Source organism: Rhyacophila brunnea, unplaced genomic scaffold (assembly GCF_057557595.1).
Source record: "Rhyacophila brunnea isolate RB1 unplaced genomic scaffold, BYU_Rbru_1.0 scaffold_23, whole genome shotgun sequence".
NCBI lineage: Eukaryota > Metazoa > Arthropoda > Insecta > Trichoptera > Rhyacophilidae > Rhyacophila > Rhyacophila brunnea.
The window spans coordinates 7,649,531-7,666,112 of NW_028232893.1; the positions used below are offsets into that span (position 1 = coordinate 7,649,531).

The following is a 16,582-nucleotide window of genomic DNA, read 5'->3' on the forward strand; positions in this document are numbered from 1 at the left end:
TAACGTCTGGGAATGTCTCAGAAGCACACACCCAAGGAAACAAAATCTAAAGGGGGCCTCCAAACCTGTCATCGACTCAGACCGCTGCGTCAGCGCTCAAAATGGAAAAGTTTACGAACCGGAGCGCTCGACAATTTTCATAGTTATCAAATTGTACCTAAACTAAGTGTGTTCGATTTTTTGTTATATATGGCATATCTAGCTCAGACGATCAAATTATTTTTCCACGAGACGGATCGATAATATTACCGATTTCACGAACCGGATGGCACTCCGGTGCGCTCCGATCCATTTCGAACCCTGCTCTGCGTACCTAAAAATACCGCTGATTTCGTGGACTAATCGGATGACTAATAAAATATGTTGATATAATATCTATACTTAAGGCTATATTATTATGTACCTCAGCTGAGGCATGGTCTAAAAAACACCGATGCGCGGATTGCGGGTCGCAGGTGCAAATGACCCAAGCCGAACGAAATATAATTTGTCATAAAAGTTCAACATGCGTCCTTTTTATGTTATGTTTATTATTATATTCGTAATAATAATAGTATATTCATTGACATGTTTTCTTTTTCAAGTACATGCGGAACGTTTTTTAGTCATCTTTCCATGATTTAAGAATATATTCATCCTACTCCATCACAAAAGAAATTGACGTGCGAACAGGTCGACTATCCCTCTCCGAATGGCAACGCGGCCAAAATTTCGTTCCACATAGTGTTGAAAATTATTTGCCGTTTCACTTACTTATGTACGCTCTTAACAAATTTGCATACAATCTGAGACTAAAAATTAAAGGATAACCAGATCTGCTTAAGGGCAGCATTGTACCTAGGGATGTGACCGAGTGATCTACACTGTATCGTCTACTATGAGGAGTAGCTCTGTGGAGCTTAACTCGTACCAATCATGGAGGAGAATTCAGCGTCCACCTATGCTACTATAGGTACCTACCGTTTAATTTAAACTATGTTTACATATTATGTGAGTTCCAATGCTTCAATTATATTACAGATAATTCTGTTGAGCTGGAGATAAATTTTTACTACCCTTGGCGGTATAATACCTAGTTGCGCTCCTGGTCCTGAGAGACTTAATTGTTTCACCCTATCGTAAAAATAACCGAATATTAATATATTATATCGACTGCAGATAGAAAACTTATCACCTGCTTACTTTATCGCATTTTTAGATTGAATAAAGGTGAATACTTCACCCAGCAGAGGCACACGAAATCCTTTTTATTTATATCAAATCGAGTTCCAATATTGTGGCCATCACTTAATTAGATGATATAATATTATGTCGATAAGATTGTCACGATAATTTTTTTTTCGAGACGCTATTGAAAATGAAAATAAAAATTATACTTTGAATGTAATTAATGATTACTAATTAAAAATATTCTCGGATAAAACAGTTGCCAGAAAAAAATCATAGATGTCGAATTAAATTCAATCTATTTTAGTATGGAAAAAATCTAAATTGTCGTAACATTACATTGTTTCCTCCACAGATGGCAGTTGTCAATAGTATAAACATAAACAATCGACTGTCCAAATTTTAATCATTGCAAGGGATATAGGTGTCGCTGAGTTTCAAAACCCGCTATAACACTTTTTCATTATGTTGAGAAAATCAATAAAAAGTTTTTGAACCAAAAAGGTTTTTGAATGTTTCAGTAGTGTTATAGCGGGGATTGATAGACGCATTGATTTTGTTTCATAAATGACAGTTAATCGTAGCGGATCTGAAAGAGGCGATAAAATTTTCATTTAGAGATTTTAATAACGAATCCAACGATATATATATATCTTCATTATTTCAAAAAAGTGTTATAGCGGGGTTTGAAATTAGGTAATATTTTAAATTTTGATCAAAAATCCGTTTTATCGTATTTTTAAAAACCTACACAACATCCTAATACACTAAAGAGTAATGACTAATGTATTTAATAGTCGCTGTCATAAAATAAAATTGGTTTAGTAAGTGTCCAGGGCATGGCCCCCATAAGGGGGGCTGACAGGGCTCTAGCCTGGGGGCCCGGGGTCAGGAGAGGCCCGGCGAGGTGAGACGACCACATAAGTGAGATAAACACACATCAAAAATTTGCTTTAACAGTAAAAAAAATCGCCTGCGGCGCTATTTTCCTTCAGTAATATTATTATTTAAAGTTATGTGGTTATACGATACAATTTTTAATTGTTTATCAATACTCGACATCTCCATAATTCAAATGGATGTATTAAAATATACAATAAAACACTAAACATACACATTAATTTTACCGCGTACACCATTTGGAAAATGCTACTGTAGAGCGTCACACTGCCTTTATCTTTAGCGATAAGTAGGGGGGGGCGCTAAAGATCCTAGCCTGGGGGCCCGCTTCATGATGTGGGGCCCATGGTCCAGGGTTCCAGTCGTCATGGCATTATTCATGAACTGCCTACTTCAAATGGTTTTCAAACTGTTTCTATTCACGGCGCACTTAGCGTATAAAGATTCTTTCACACGTAGTACAGGCGGTCCTCGACTTTCGCACAATTCGCTATTTCGTACATTTCTTAAAATTTAGCTTTTTGTTGATAGTGCAAAAACTGTGCGCTTCCATGCAGTCGCTCCTCTCCTCCGCTCCCCGTCACCTTCTCAAACACGTAAAAAAGGGTATCCAACTATATCTTGACAAATTTATAAAGAAAATACCTGATTGCTAATACGCCTCGTTAACCTTATTATACCATTAATAATAAATATTTTAAATTACACTTGTCTTGAACACTTTTTTATGCTTTTTTTTACATAGCTCTACTTTTGTACATTCACATTCATACACATTTTCACGTACGAAAGTCGAGAACCGCCGTATATAAAAATGCGGCGCCCTTGGTCCGGGTTCATGTACAGTGTCGTCCCGTGGGAGTAGGCGGGTCATGCATTGTTAAGGCGTGGTACATTATAAAATAGTTGAAAGTGCCGACGTAGAACCATACTTACGGACTTACGCGCCTAACTTTAAGGGGCCGATTTCGACGAATTTAGTTATTCTTATTAAAACGCCTAAGTGGAAGAGAGAAAGAACATGTAACGTATTTTTCTTCTTAAAATGGCTTCTTCTTTACGTCAACAGTTCTGCATCGCGCCTTAGTTATACATACAATAATGGAATCATAAAAAATTCCGGTAACATTATTTTTGTATTGTAATACCTAATGACGGTTTATTTTATAGACATATTTTTACCAGGAGCTTCTAAATCTGTCTGCGTCTGAGACCTCCACGTACCTAAAATACCGTTCTTTTTTAATACGTTTTGTGAAAATGATCTAAAACCGATGATGTGTTTGTCATTTTTGTTGCAGTTGTTCATTAAAGTTAGCCGAAAATAAATAGATACCTAATAAAATCAGTAGACCGGTACAGTGACGTCCCCTGAGGTTATGCAGGTTATCCGTTGCATAGGGGCGGTATATTATAAACGGTGGTGAATGGAGGGACACAATATATAAATATTAATACTTTTGAAAGCTGTGGAGGTTTTACATGAAGTGACAATATGGACGCTTCATTAGAAAGTAAAGACGTCTTAATTTAAGAAAATTATCGAAGTATAAAAAATCCTGATAACATTGTTGTATTGTGATGCTTATGTAATACCTACATATTGTAATGGCGGTTTATCACACAGGCAACATTTTCACAAGGGAACCTTCAAATCTGCCAGTACCACAAACTCTACCTAAAGACACCACTGTTTGAGCCAGCGCTCAAAATGGACCGGAACGCACCGGAGTGTAACTCCTGCGGTTCCTGAAATTTTCGAGACTACCATTCTGTCTCCGGTTCGGGAATTGTTATGAAAATCATACATTTTTTAATAAAATTTAATATTAAACATGATATAATATGTTGTATACCTACACCTATTTCTACATGCAACAATAAGATTGTTTTGATACAAATATTAGGCATAATATAAATTCTGATTAATGGGGGTTTTTGTAACATTCCATAGAATTTGGGTTTAGTATTCGACGATGGCTACGCGGCACAAGCGTCGGCCTATAACGTCGTGGGTCTCAGGTTCGAATTCTGAGTCTGGCAAGTACACATATTGTTTTGTTTTAATTTGTGTGTGAGTCAAAGTATCGACCTAATATGTTGAGTAAGTGGCTGACATCCATTTATCGTAAAAACAAAATCTAATACAAACCTCCACTCTGTGGAGGCCCATATGATTTTATTAGTATCGGACATGGTCGAGAAAAAAAATCGAGGATTCGCTCTTCGACATGTCTGTTGATATTCTATGGCATTACTATTTTAACTAATTAAACGTTCATAAATAATACATTATACGACCCGCGGGGTAGACAAATCATGCACTGCTTATATGCGGCAGATAAAGGAAAGAAAAATAATAAATGTGTTAATTTTTTGTTATATGGCTTATCTACTCAGACGATCAAATATTTTTTCCACGAGACGGAGCGATAGTTTTTTGGAATTTTATGAACCAGAACGGCGCTCCGGTACGCTCCGGTCCATTTAGAGCCCTGAAATTAGGTGATTAGGAGTGTAGGCAATTTGAAACTAAAAATGAAAGGGACAGCATTCTAATTACTTAATGGGTATAAAAATTTAAAAACTATTGATGAAAATGATTAGTTTCTTTATTATGACGTGTTGTACTTCCTCCTCTCAAATAATCTGAGGACGCCACCGTTTAATGTACCTATAGGTATTTTAATATTACATACCTATTAATCGAACTGTTGCACTACACACATAGACTATAGGTTGCACTTTTGCAGTTGGTACTCAATGCAGTTTATAAGTACCATCACACATTGTACGTGCGTCATTTACTCACGTTAAGATTATTTACATTTCACACAATATCGCAGGCATTTTCTTTGACAATCGATTCATCAGAATATTTAAAAAAGGCCCTCAATACAATTATTAAATTATACCAGTCTTTTTAAAAAACTGCTTACCTATTTCCCAGAATGAGTAGGTATAAGATATTGCCTAAACTAAAACATTGTAAAATCCCATCAACTAACATTCAACGGGTAACAACTACTAAGTAATAGTATTATGTGACATCACTGGCATTCTCAATCATAATTCATGTTGATTAAAGCAGTGCTCCGCAACCGGTGTGCCGCGAGATGATGCTAGGTGTGCCGCGGTGCAATATTCAAATTTTCGTACATGGCTGGTAATATATTTGAGCACTTGCATGAACTTAATAAAACAACGCAAGGTCAGAATGAAAATATATTGACGTGCTCTGATAAATTAGAAGTCAAAAATAAAATGGAACTTTGACAGAAGGAGTTAAGACAAGAATCTCTACAAATGTTCCAAAGGAACTCCCAAACCACCATTGAAAACAAGCAATTAATTTTAGATCCGTCTCAAAAACATTTAACTTTGCTGCAAAAGAAATTTCATCAGTTCATACAATAAATGCGATAGGATACGAAACCCTTTTGCAACCAATGCCGAAAATTCTATTGAAGCGCTGTTCCTATAAATTCGAGAGGAATTTGTTGAATTGATATACGACGGGACGCTAAAAAAGTTCGCCGATGTTCAATTGGCTATTTTCTGGATTTCGTTAATAAAAAATATCCTCGGATTTCCGACAAGGCTATCGCAGTTCAGCTCCCATTTTCGAGTCAAAAAAAGTCGCCTGCAGTGTTATTTTACTTCGCTAGTAAGTATTAATATTTTAAAACATGTGATTGTAGGACACAATTTATTATTATTGTACCAGTACTCGACAAATAATTATTCCTAACCCAACAACTAACCATAATTATTATATAAATAGAATATAACCATACAAAAAATCGCTAAACATAAAATCAATACCATTAATTTTACCTCGAACACTATTTTAAAAACGCTATTTTAGAGTATCACACTGTCTTTAACCTTAGCGATAGGTATTGGGGGCCGCCAAAGATCTTGGGCTGGGGTCCCCCTTCAGGATGTGGAGTCCATGTTTTGGCGTTTACATTGTTTTACGTGTGGTGTGCCGCGGAATTCTGGGAAGACCTTTGGTGTGCCATGGGTTGGAAAAGGTTGCGGAGCACTGGATTAAATGGTGTAATTTGTGGTTTTATTCTCTTTTGTATCGTAGGGGTACGATATAAAACAGGTATACTAAGCCCAAAATACTATAATTTTTAATATCGGAAAAAATAATATGTAAAAAGTACTAAAATTTCGATATTTCCGTTCAATAAATTGGTGCAAAGTATTATAATTTCGCAATATAAGAAGATTTTGGAAAAAAATTGCTCGAAAAACTTTAAAAAAATCCCTTGACTGGTTTAAAATGAAAATTCTTGAATTCTTCGGTGAGCATTTTTGGTCGGAAGAGGTACCTAAATAAAAAGGGGTTTCGAAGTTTCTCAAATTTTCCGTTATTTTTTTTTCTGAGAAACAAAAAACATATACATTTCCAACAGATGACAACGCGTACTATATTTTTTTCCTAAATACTATAATTCTGGAGGCTTTGTACTATAATTCCACTCTGAAAAGATTGCAACACTGTTTGCTACCTTAATTTTTGTAGTTCCATATTTTTTTCAGACTGGAGGATTAATAAAATAAATTAAATAATAAATAAAAATAAATCAATTAATTTAAAATGTAAATTTGACGCTATTTTAATGTTGGTTAAACTGACAAGAAAACAATGGCTGCCGGGAAGGGAGGGGGTTGGTATATGCAGCCCGGAGTTGTTTACAAAAGTTTTTAGTCAAAACATTCGATTCAAAACTTTCTTGCACGGCTTATGGTGCGGACGTAAATCGAGTGCGCTCTCAACGAACAGTCCAGGCCGCATTACCACGCGGGCCGGCTTCTCTTGACTATATTGTGAACTACGTGACAGAGTGCTCATAATTGCGTGCGTGCGTGCAATATTATCGAAGTGTTTCAAATAATATTAATCGTTATTTTGCGAATAGTAAAATAATAACATGGCGTTTTCACTCCTTCGCCTGGGGTCGCGCGCGTCGTCCTTCGGGACGGCCATGGAACGAAGCGCTCTCACGGGAGCCATTAGCAACATAACTGACACGACACCAAAGGTAAACAAATAACCCTTATTCCCCTTCAAATAACGCCTATTTTTACACATCAACATCTCACCCAACTACTAATTTTGACTCATCATAATTAAATTGTTTATTTATTATTTTCGACATATTTTACGTTCGAAATTCGAAACTTTCGCTCGAAGTGCAACGTGCATACAAATAATATTATCAGCTGATGTTATTATTATCATATTTGACGAGGTGTCAATTTTTCAGTCGCCATTTTGGCAGCCAGTCTGTTCCAGGTTCGAATTTCAAATATTTGGCAATATTTATTTACCGCACTTAAGACAATATAAATATTATTTATGGCTATTACGTTATTCATCTTTATCTGACTTAACCCTTAAACTCTGGTAACCGGCCGCTTGATAAAAAAAATACGTTTTATAGGTATTGTGCTACCTAGCAACTTAATAATATTATTCGTAACTTTCAAATATCCCGCCTTTGTTGTTTTTTTTTGCCAGTCTAAATTCGGCATAGGTACGAAGTTTTTTTTTTAAATTTAAATTTATACAATCAATCGACATTTTATATTCAAAACACGAAGCCGGTTAGTTGTCAACTGCTAAAAACTCGAAACGCAAGTATTTAATCCGTTTGCAAACAAGTTTAAAATATTAAAAAAAAGCCCAAAGAAAGATAAATGTTCCAGCATAGCTAAATAAATGTCAATGGTTTATAATTTTAATTATTACCTACTCCTATAATTTAGATAGCATTTTTATACCTATATTAAAACAAGTCAAATAGTCAGCATCTTTCTTAATCAGAGTTGGAAATGGAACAGGAACCGATCCCTGAAAACCTTCATTATTTTCGAACTAGTATCGGAACCGAAATTTTTGATTTTGAATGTTGAGAACCCCGAACCGGAACCCCAATTTATGCGGTTACAGAGTTTTCATTATTGATGGTTCTTTCAATTAAATCCTGCCAAAACCAAGCCATAGAAGAAAAGTCTTCGTTTATTTATAAAATATCTTATAAATATGGATTTCCGAATATGGATTGGTTGGAAGGGCTTAATGATTTTTTTAGAACTAACTAACACCATCTGTAATAGTATGACGTATTCTTAATATGACTGAAAAGGTGTCCACTGTTATTGTCGAATCGCCCATTGCATACCTAAACTATTATGGTTTGGTTTAGGCAGGGTTTAATTGAATTTGAAAAACTAACCAGCACCATGTGCAAATTGTATTCTTAATTTCAATGAAATCAAATAAGCATGACCCCCACATCCTGAAACGGGCCCCCCTACCTATCGCTAAGGGTAGAGGCAGTGTGACGCACTGCAGTAGCGTTTTCGAAATGGTACTACGAGGTAAAATTAAGGTGTATTTTTAGCGGTTTTTTTGTATTTTACTATTAACTTTACTCATTCCGTGCATCCAACGCAGCAGATGCGTTTCCAATTAGTTGGTTATTAGATATAATTAGCATGTTATTTAAATGTGGTAATTAATTACTAATTAACATGTTCGCAGTGAATGAGCCATTAAAGTAAAATTGCGCCATTTTTTTACCATTAGAGCAAATATGTGATTTGTGTTTATCTCACTTATCTGGTCGACTCGCCACGTCAAAAAAGTATGACTGACAAAGTTTAGTATGCACTGTCTATGTCGAATCTTAACAGCCTACCTCCACTCCTCCCTGTAACACACCCAGTAATAATTGGTATTAGTACCCATTATGTATTTGTATTTGCAACATATAAGCTTCAATAGAGTGTTGTTATAAAGCGTAATCAATAGTCATAAATAATAATACCTCATACTCTATAGTCATTGCTCTATTTATTTAAACATCGGTTTTAGAAACAAACAGAAATAACAAGTGATATTAAGTACGATGTAAAATTGTGGCACATGCGTATGTAAACAATGATAAATAATTAACAGTATTTTTCATCGAGAATCTATTTATGTACTTATCATATTAATATTATTGTTAATGTATCACTTGTATTATATTATCTTATTTACCTTGCGGGACCGGGACATGCGCAGTAAATGTGCAAACCTGTCGCCCGGGGTCATAGTTTATCACGTTTCCACATTTGACATTAGTTATCACTCGAGGGTGGTGATAAAAACGCTATCGACTCGTTTGTACCCATATCCCAGTCTGCTATTTGATTATTTTTTTAATGATAAAAACCGCTATTATTGTATTGCCTATTAAAAAAACGTCTATCTTTAAAATTTTACATCCGACGAATATTTTTTAAGCTTTGTTTATAACTGTTTATCTTATCACAGTATTATTATTCCGCTGCCCAATATGTATAATATTATTTTATTATGAACACCTTATTATCAAAACCTGCCCAACTCCACTAACCAGATTGTTGACAAATAGGAATAATATAAATGCTAAAAATATTGAATGAAGAAATAAAATAAATAATGACACCATTCGCGTCTCGTTTTATTGTGGAAGCATTTTTTAAAAGGTTATTTAGTGTTTTAAAATGCACTTAGATGGGTTCTGAAACTCAAAATTTGGATTTGATTAGGTTGTGAAATTCAATCATATTTATGGATTTGGGTTGTTTTGAAAGCAATCTTTGTATCCTGAATATAATGACGTTTTCTGCTAATCGTCTTGAAATTTGTAACAGTAATTGTGGACAATGATTGGTATAATAAATGGACAATATTAAGGCGAATCCTCAGCCTACCAGAGGCACTTGAAATGAGGCACAAAAAATTTGTTCTTTTTATGTTTTCAGATACATATTTATTGATTAATACAGTCTACAATTTACAATGTAAATTATCAAAAAAATGTCTCAAATTGCAAGCTTCGTATTTTTCCGCTAGGTGTCACTTGTAGGTAGAGGATTCGCCATAATGGTTCAAATCTCTCTCTCTCTCTCTCTCTCTCTCTCTCTCTCTCTCTCTCTCTCGCTCTATTATAAATATAAGATTAACTCGTCACAACCTCTTGGTTAAAAAAAAACTACTAATAGAAACATTGTTCGGAATAAATTTGAATTTCAAATTTTAAGTGTGTTCCAAATTTGAAAATATGTCAAGGATGCCGTTTGAAGAAATAGGTTACCCTGAAATTTGATCACAAAAACTTGACTTGTACCTATCTGTTGTAATAATATAAGCAGGTTTAAGTTTGTTGTCACATAAAAACATAAATTTCAATAAGCGATATCCATTCACGTATACGAGAGACAAAATATCCTTATATAAAAAATCTCAATACATAACTATTAGACAGAAGAGCGCGTTAGCAAAATAACTCAACGGCCTAAATGCGAATTTGTAATAATCCACATTCATCTGTTGACGAATAAATAAAATTTGGTATGAGCAGGTTCGTTTACATGGGCGCTGACTTTTTGTATCCAGAAAATCAACGGATACACACGTATCGGTGTCATACTATTACGTGACCTGAGGATGTAGGTATTAAAACCTAACGGGCCCTCCGGTCCTTACAGCGATGTAATTTTTGTAAAATATATATACATATTCATATATTATGTAGACGTGCTGGGCTCGATCCCAAATAGTCTCGTGACGGTACAATTTTCTAGCCCAAGCTCTAAACGTGTCCGGAAACTTGTACCTATGCAGTCCGCCGTATCACACTTCACCGTGAAGTGTTGTTTCGGAAATATATGGCCGTATATTAAAGAAGGTGCGACCTCTTGGTCGTATAGTACTGACATAAAATTCATGTATAAATAAAACACGGCTCTTGTCGGTTTACAGGAAGCCAGCAGCAAACAAATTTTGAAAATAGCCGATATACTGGATTATGTGTTAGGATAGGTTAGGTTTTCATTCTTGAATTGAGGCGTCTAATTCCAAAAAGCGATAATTCCACATTTGGTCAAAATCGAGAAAAAATACGCACGTACTTATTCTTTGTATAATTTTACACAATATGTATTAATCTATACATTCCAAAACGCGACATAACTCTACGAAAAAAAATAATTCAAGTCTCAATTTATTACAAAAAGCGCCAAGTCCGTGTTTCATATTATTTAAAGCTAGGTTTATTTCGCTCGTGTTTAAGTCAACCAATAAGGGAACGTTCAATATTGAAAAGGGCGTCTCCCATGCTGTAGCATCTGGTAAACTCATGACAGTGCCACGGAAATATGTGCCTTAAGCGGAATAAATTAAAAAGTGAGGTACAAGTAGCGCTACGTCCAATTTTATTTTGCATATATTTATTACATTTAATAGTTTATCGGCTGAAACAAATTGCCATTTGGTTCTAATTTCGACTTAGAATACAACAGAAAAAATAATCTCACGTTAAAACAAATAATTGAAGCTTGAAATATAAGTTGTTTCCCGAAAATATTGAATTGTGGACTTTTTATTTTGTAATTAGACGCCTTAATTCATGAATTTTGCCAAAATCAGCTATGAAAATTAAATTAATGTTCATACTGAATCTAATAAAATTGAAGACCGTATAGTATACGGTCATCTCTTTCCAATAGGAAGCTCACGGCGAACTGTGCTACGGTGAAATGTTGTACGTACAATTTACATGTATCCAGTTCTAGTACGGTTTCACATTACCTTTTTTATATCCATTATCGTGCGTGTTGTCTTTTTTTCATGAAACATCTATCATAAAAAGATATAATTAATATAATATTTTTTGTTCAGTAAAATATTGAAGATGAATAAAATTCAACTAAGTTTTGTAAATATGTCTGTGCTAGGATCTTTTTCAATTATCTATTACAGTCTGCCTGCCTTCAACAGGCACCATTCACCACTAGGTACTGGTGTTGATAAATGCTTTTACACCAAGCTGACCACAAACTCGTTTAATTGATTTCACTATTACCTCGGTGAGTAAAACTACTATAAATCGAACAATATTGTAAACAACCATTGAACTGTAAATGGGACAATGTCCTTAATTTAACGCATATTATGTGTTTTGCATTCGTTGAAATTATCTACTCACGTAAGTAGATATAACACAAGAGAAGGTCACTTGGATCGATAATTATTATGCATAATATTGCACGGACGCCATTGCAAGAAATAAACTGTTATATGATGGTTTTTATTTATGTATAATTTAGAAACACTTTGGGCCCACGTTGGTCGCCAGTTATAATATGTTTTAGTTGTAAAATAGAAACACAGATCACAGAGAATAATCAACAATAACAGAGAATACTTCAAACGGTACACGAAAATAGATTAACAAGATAAGTAGATGACTCGCTCGACTAAATAACCAGATGAACTTGCCAAAGTTTTAGTTCAGTTCAGGTAAGTATCACATTTGAAAACGAGATACCACACTTATCACTAGAAACGAATCTCGATAGTGTAAGGTACTTAGTCTCAAAATAGAGGACCTGTATGATCAAAAGGGTCAGAGCTAATCAGACTAAACTTGGCGTGTGAGAGAAACCAATTTCGGACTCAACATAGAGCTAAATCCTAATCTGTCTACATAGCGCTTGCGATGTCTAGTCAATGGGTCGCGCCATTTATGGGTCTCTTTTCGAAGTTATGCCTGCTATACTGTTATATTATAAATATATTATATAATTTCAAAACACCTTAGATAAGTATCTATATAATATTATCTACACTAGAAAAAATCTTTTTTTTACAAGGCCCTACGGGACAATTAGGACACTTAATTGATTTAAAACATTATATTAAGCATATATTTTTTTCCGACAGAAACCCAAATCGCTATAAAGTTGCAATCATACTGGTATCCAACAAAAACTATTAAATGTCCCCAACAATGGGAACTGAAATACCTAACGGTTGTAGAGTAACAGTCGACCGATCTCGAGTGTGGAAGAATATGGGATAAACTTAAACACGTGTTAACAATACGCTTGTCCTTCGTTCTGACAACTGCTCACGATTCATACAGCATCAAGTAAGAGTCTCAAAAATTTATGTTGAACACTCTTCAATATGAGGCAGACTAATGCGGGGCCCAAACAATAGGCCCACTTTGGAGCAGATGATTATGCCTTAAATGGCTTAAATGGGTGTCTGCAATGTTATATCACCACCAGACCACTCACGATTCTATCCAAGGTTACATCGATCAAAATAACACTTGTGGTTGTATAATACGTATGCATTGTGCACTAATATTAGAATAATGCACGCACTGGCGGTTAGTTGATAATGCATTCAGGCTATTTAAAGATAGCGTCAGTGGGTAGTAATGCAACTGCTACGATGCAGCTATTAGGTATTCATTGAAGCTGGTGCAAGAAACCAGTCATTGCGAATCTTTTTTCATTTAATAATTTAGTATCAGCCCGATATGCATAATATGATAATGACGAAACGAAAATAGAATGAAAACCACAAAACTGCAATTTCGATAACTGGATAAGGGTCAAGATCAGTGGTTCTCATGTGCGGCCACCAGCGCTTTACAGAATAATAGTTCGATAAATAAACAACTACAAAAAAGTAATCTAACAATAATAGTAACCGTGTTCATCATTAAAAAAACACAGTGAAAATTCTCTTGTCAGATGTTGAAAATTACATTTTTTCTATTTTATCTTCTTTTAGCGATTTCATAGATAAAATTACGAACACAACTTCTAAATTAAAATTAAAGCTTAAAATAATAGAGTGTCTTCAATCTCTAAATCTGGAACTTGATAAAAGGTTCAAAGAATTGATTTTTTTAAAACTCTTTCTTTCGTAACTTTTCAGATAAAATTTCATAGGACTACGACTACAAACGAGATTAACATAATTTTCAGTATTTATTTTAATTAACTGGGCTAACGTTAAATATGCGTTATTGGAAATGAGTCATGTCATGACCAAGTACTCAAAAACCATTCTAATAATACCACGGTTGAAAATCTTTGGACGAAGTCATACGTTGACCAATAATCAAGTCAATTCAAAAAATTGGCAACAATTGCTTTATTAATGTCAATTTTTCCTACTACTGTATACTGTGTAAGATCATTCAGTGTAATGCACTTCATAAAAAAACAAATATCGAAGCCAGTTGACAGAATGATGTAAACTTAGAAGCAGCCATGCGGCTCGCATTGGAAAAAAGGAGTATTGAGGAATTTCCGTTTGAATTATTTTTAAATAAATAGATAGTATGTACTAAACTGTTAAAATGTATTTTATTAAATGCACTTGATTTGAGTTGCCCCACCTCCACCCACCGTGTATATGCTGCCGCGGATATTAAATGGACTTGTCTATAAATAAATTGATCCATTTTTTTTTGTAAATAAAATTTAGCTTTAATTTTTTCAATCACAACAAAAGAGAGATTTGATGTGGCCACCGGACGTTTCCATAGAACTGTCAATGTGCGGCCAAAGTTAAATTTCACCTGAGAACCACTGGTCTAGGTCCTAGGACGATTCGGCGCCGGGACAACTGGGCTTAAGTACTTTAAAAATATATTTCTAAAGCTATTCTTCAAAACTTTTTGATATTTTACACTGATGTTCGAATCAACAACAATGTAAATTTATCCAAATTGGTGAGTTACTACATAATATTATTATTGCTGTTTGTCGAACGACATGTATGATGAATTTTAATTATGTCTAATATATTTACTAGATGTGAAATCTATCTTTCTTTGTGTGATTTTAGTCAAATTCTATTATGCACTTTTTTATTATGTTGTACTGTCAATTCGTGGTGGAAATCCATTGTATTATTCATTTAAATAAAACGCAATCTTATCATACTATTGCGTTGTATTTACTAAATGAATAATATGTTGTGTACCTACACTCAATTGCAGACATGTTTTTTAATAGCAGTGACTTTATATCACAAAGTCTACCAATCGATGACTTACATTGGCACATACCTATTATACATACTACATGTAGTTCCGCGTGCCGCATTTCGCAACGACTGCCTCCTCAGGTTATTCACACCGCTCCGTTGAAACGCAATCTACTTGCCCGGTGTTCTGTCGTGCTGCAGACTCGAGTGAGAGAAACGACCTCGGTGGATAGGTAGATAACAAATATGTACCACGACTTTGTTTACTTCGATTCGATGTAGTTACTTATATAGTTGTGAGTATGCTGGTTATATCATTTCACCACGTCCGATGTAAACAGTATTATGGTGGCCACGTATTCGGTGAATGTTGCCCCACTTGTGAAATATTATCAAATACGCTGAACAACCCTCTCTCTAAAGTCTAAACTAAATCATCTTCCAAGTGACGTCCTACGGAGCAGGCAGGTCATATAATGCCAAATTTGTGTTGTCACTCAAAGTCAAATGCAAGACAGGATACACTCGCGTGGCCACTCTTTGAAGCCCAAGGTTAATCCTAATATTTTCGTACATTCTTGGCAGGGAACACAAAATTAATGGAAACTGGCTTACCCTACTGGGTGTAGCATAACAGGCTAACGGATCTCAAGTGTGGAAAAATATGGGATAAATTTAAACACGTGTTAAAGATTATGTTGTTTTAAATACTTACGTCTGTATTATAATAATAATAAGTAATACCTACAATGCATTTTAGTTAGTCACATTAAGCAACGTGCTTTAAATATTTGGGGACAGTCGTGATGCTTTTTCTAACTTGGGTTTTATTTTTACATGTAAATTGTACGTAACGTGGCACAGTTCGCCGTGAGCTTTCTATCAGAAAGAGATAACCGTATACTATACGGTCTCCAATTTTATTAGATTCAATATGAACGTCAATTCAATTTTCATAGCCAATTTTTGCAAAATTCATAAATTCAAGAATGTAAACCTAACCTAACAAATAATCCAGTATATCGGCTATTTTCAAAATTTGTTTGCTGCTGGCTTCCTGTAAAGTGTAAACCGACAAGAACCGTGTTTTATTTAGACGTGAATTTTATGTCAGTAGGTACTATACGACGCAAAGAGGTTGAACGGTCTTTAATATACGGCCATATATTTCCGATACATTTCTCGGTGAAGCGTGATACGGCGAACTGTATACGTACAGATTTCCGGAACTCAGAAATAATGGGAACTGAAACACCTAACGGGTAAGAAGAAGCAGGCAACCGGTCTCGAGTAAGGAAGAATACGGGATAAATATAAACACGTGTCAAGAATACGTCATACGTCGAATACTGACAACTGCTCTCGGTTTATGCATTGACGCTCATTTAATATTGGTGTATTACACACACTATTGTACGTCTATAATACGTGGTTCATTTTCGTAGGACATTCACACATTCAAAACCCTGCGTCAAACTTTACTGTATTGGTATTAGCCTATCGGAATTCTATTTATTATCTGTTCTGTGGAATAGACAGATGAGCTCCGTAAAGTCGAAAAGTTCTTTAACAAATTTGAAGGAAGGGTCTGAACATGGAATCCTCACTCAGAGAAGTAGATGCATTAATACAAAAGCTTCGGTAAAATTAAATAATAATAAAAACAGCTCT

General features: G+C 34.9%; 1 protein-coding gene across 1 annotated transcript in view; it reads left to right on the plus strand.

Annotated features, from left to right (window-relative positions):
• Positions 1 to 6,788: 6,788 nt before the first annotated feature.
• CBP (sarcoplasmic calcium-binding protein) overlaps positions 6,789 to 16,582 on the plus strand; it is a 44,497-nt gene continuing 34,703 nt past the window's right edge. The window contains exon 1 of the mRNA XM_085950113.1: positions 6,789 to 7,124. Within this exon, the coding sequence (XP_085806239.1) occupies positions 7,014 to 7,124 (111 nt within the window). The 5' untranslated portion in view covers positions 6,789 to 7,013. The remainder of the gene's footprint in view (positions 7,125 to 16,582) is intronic.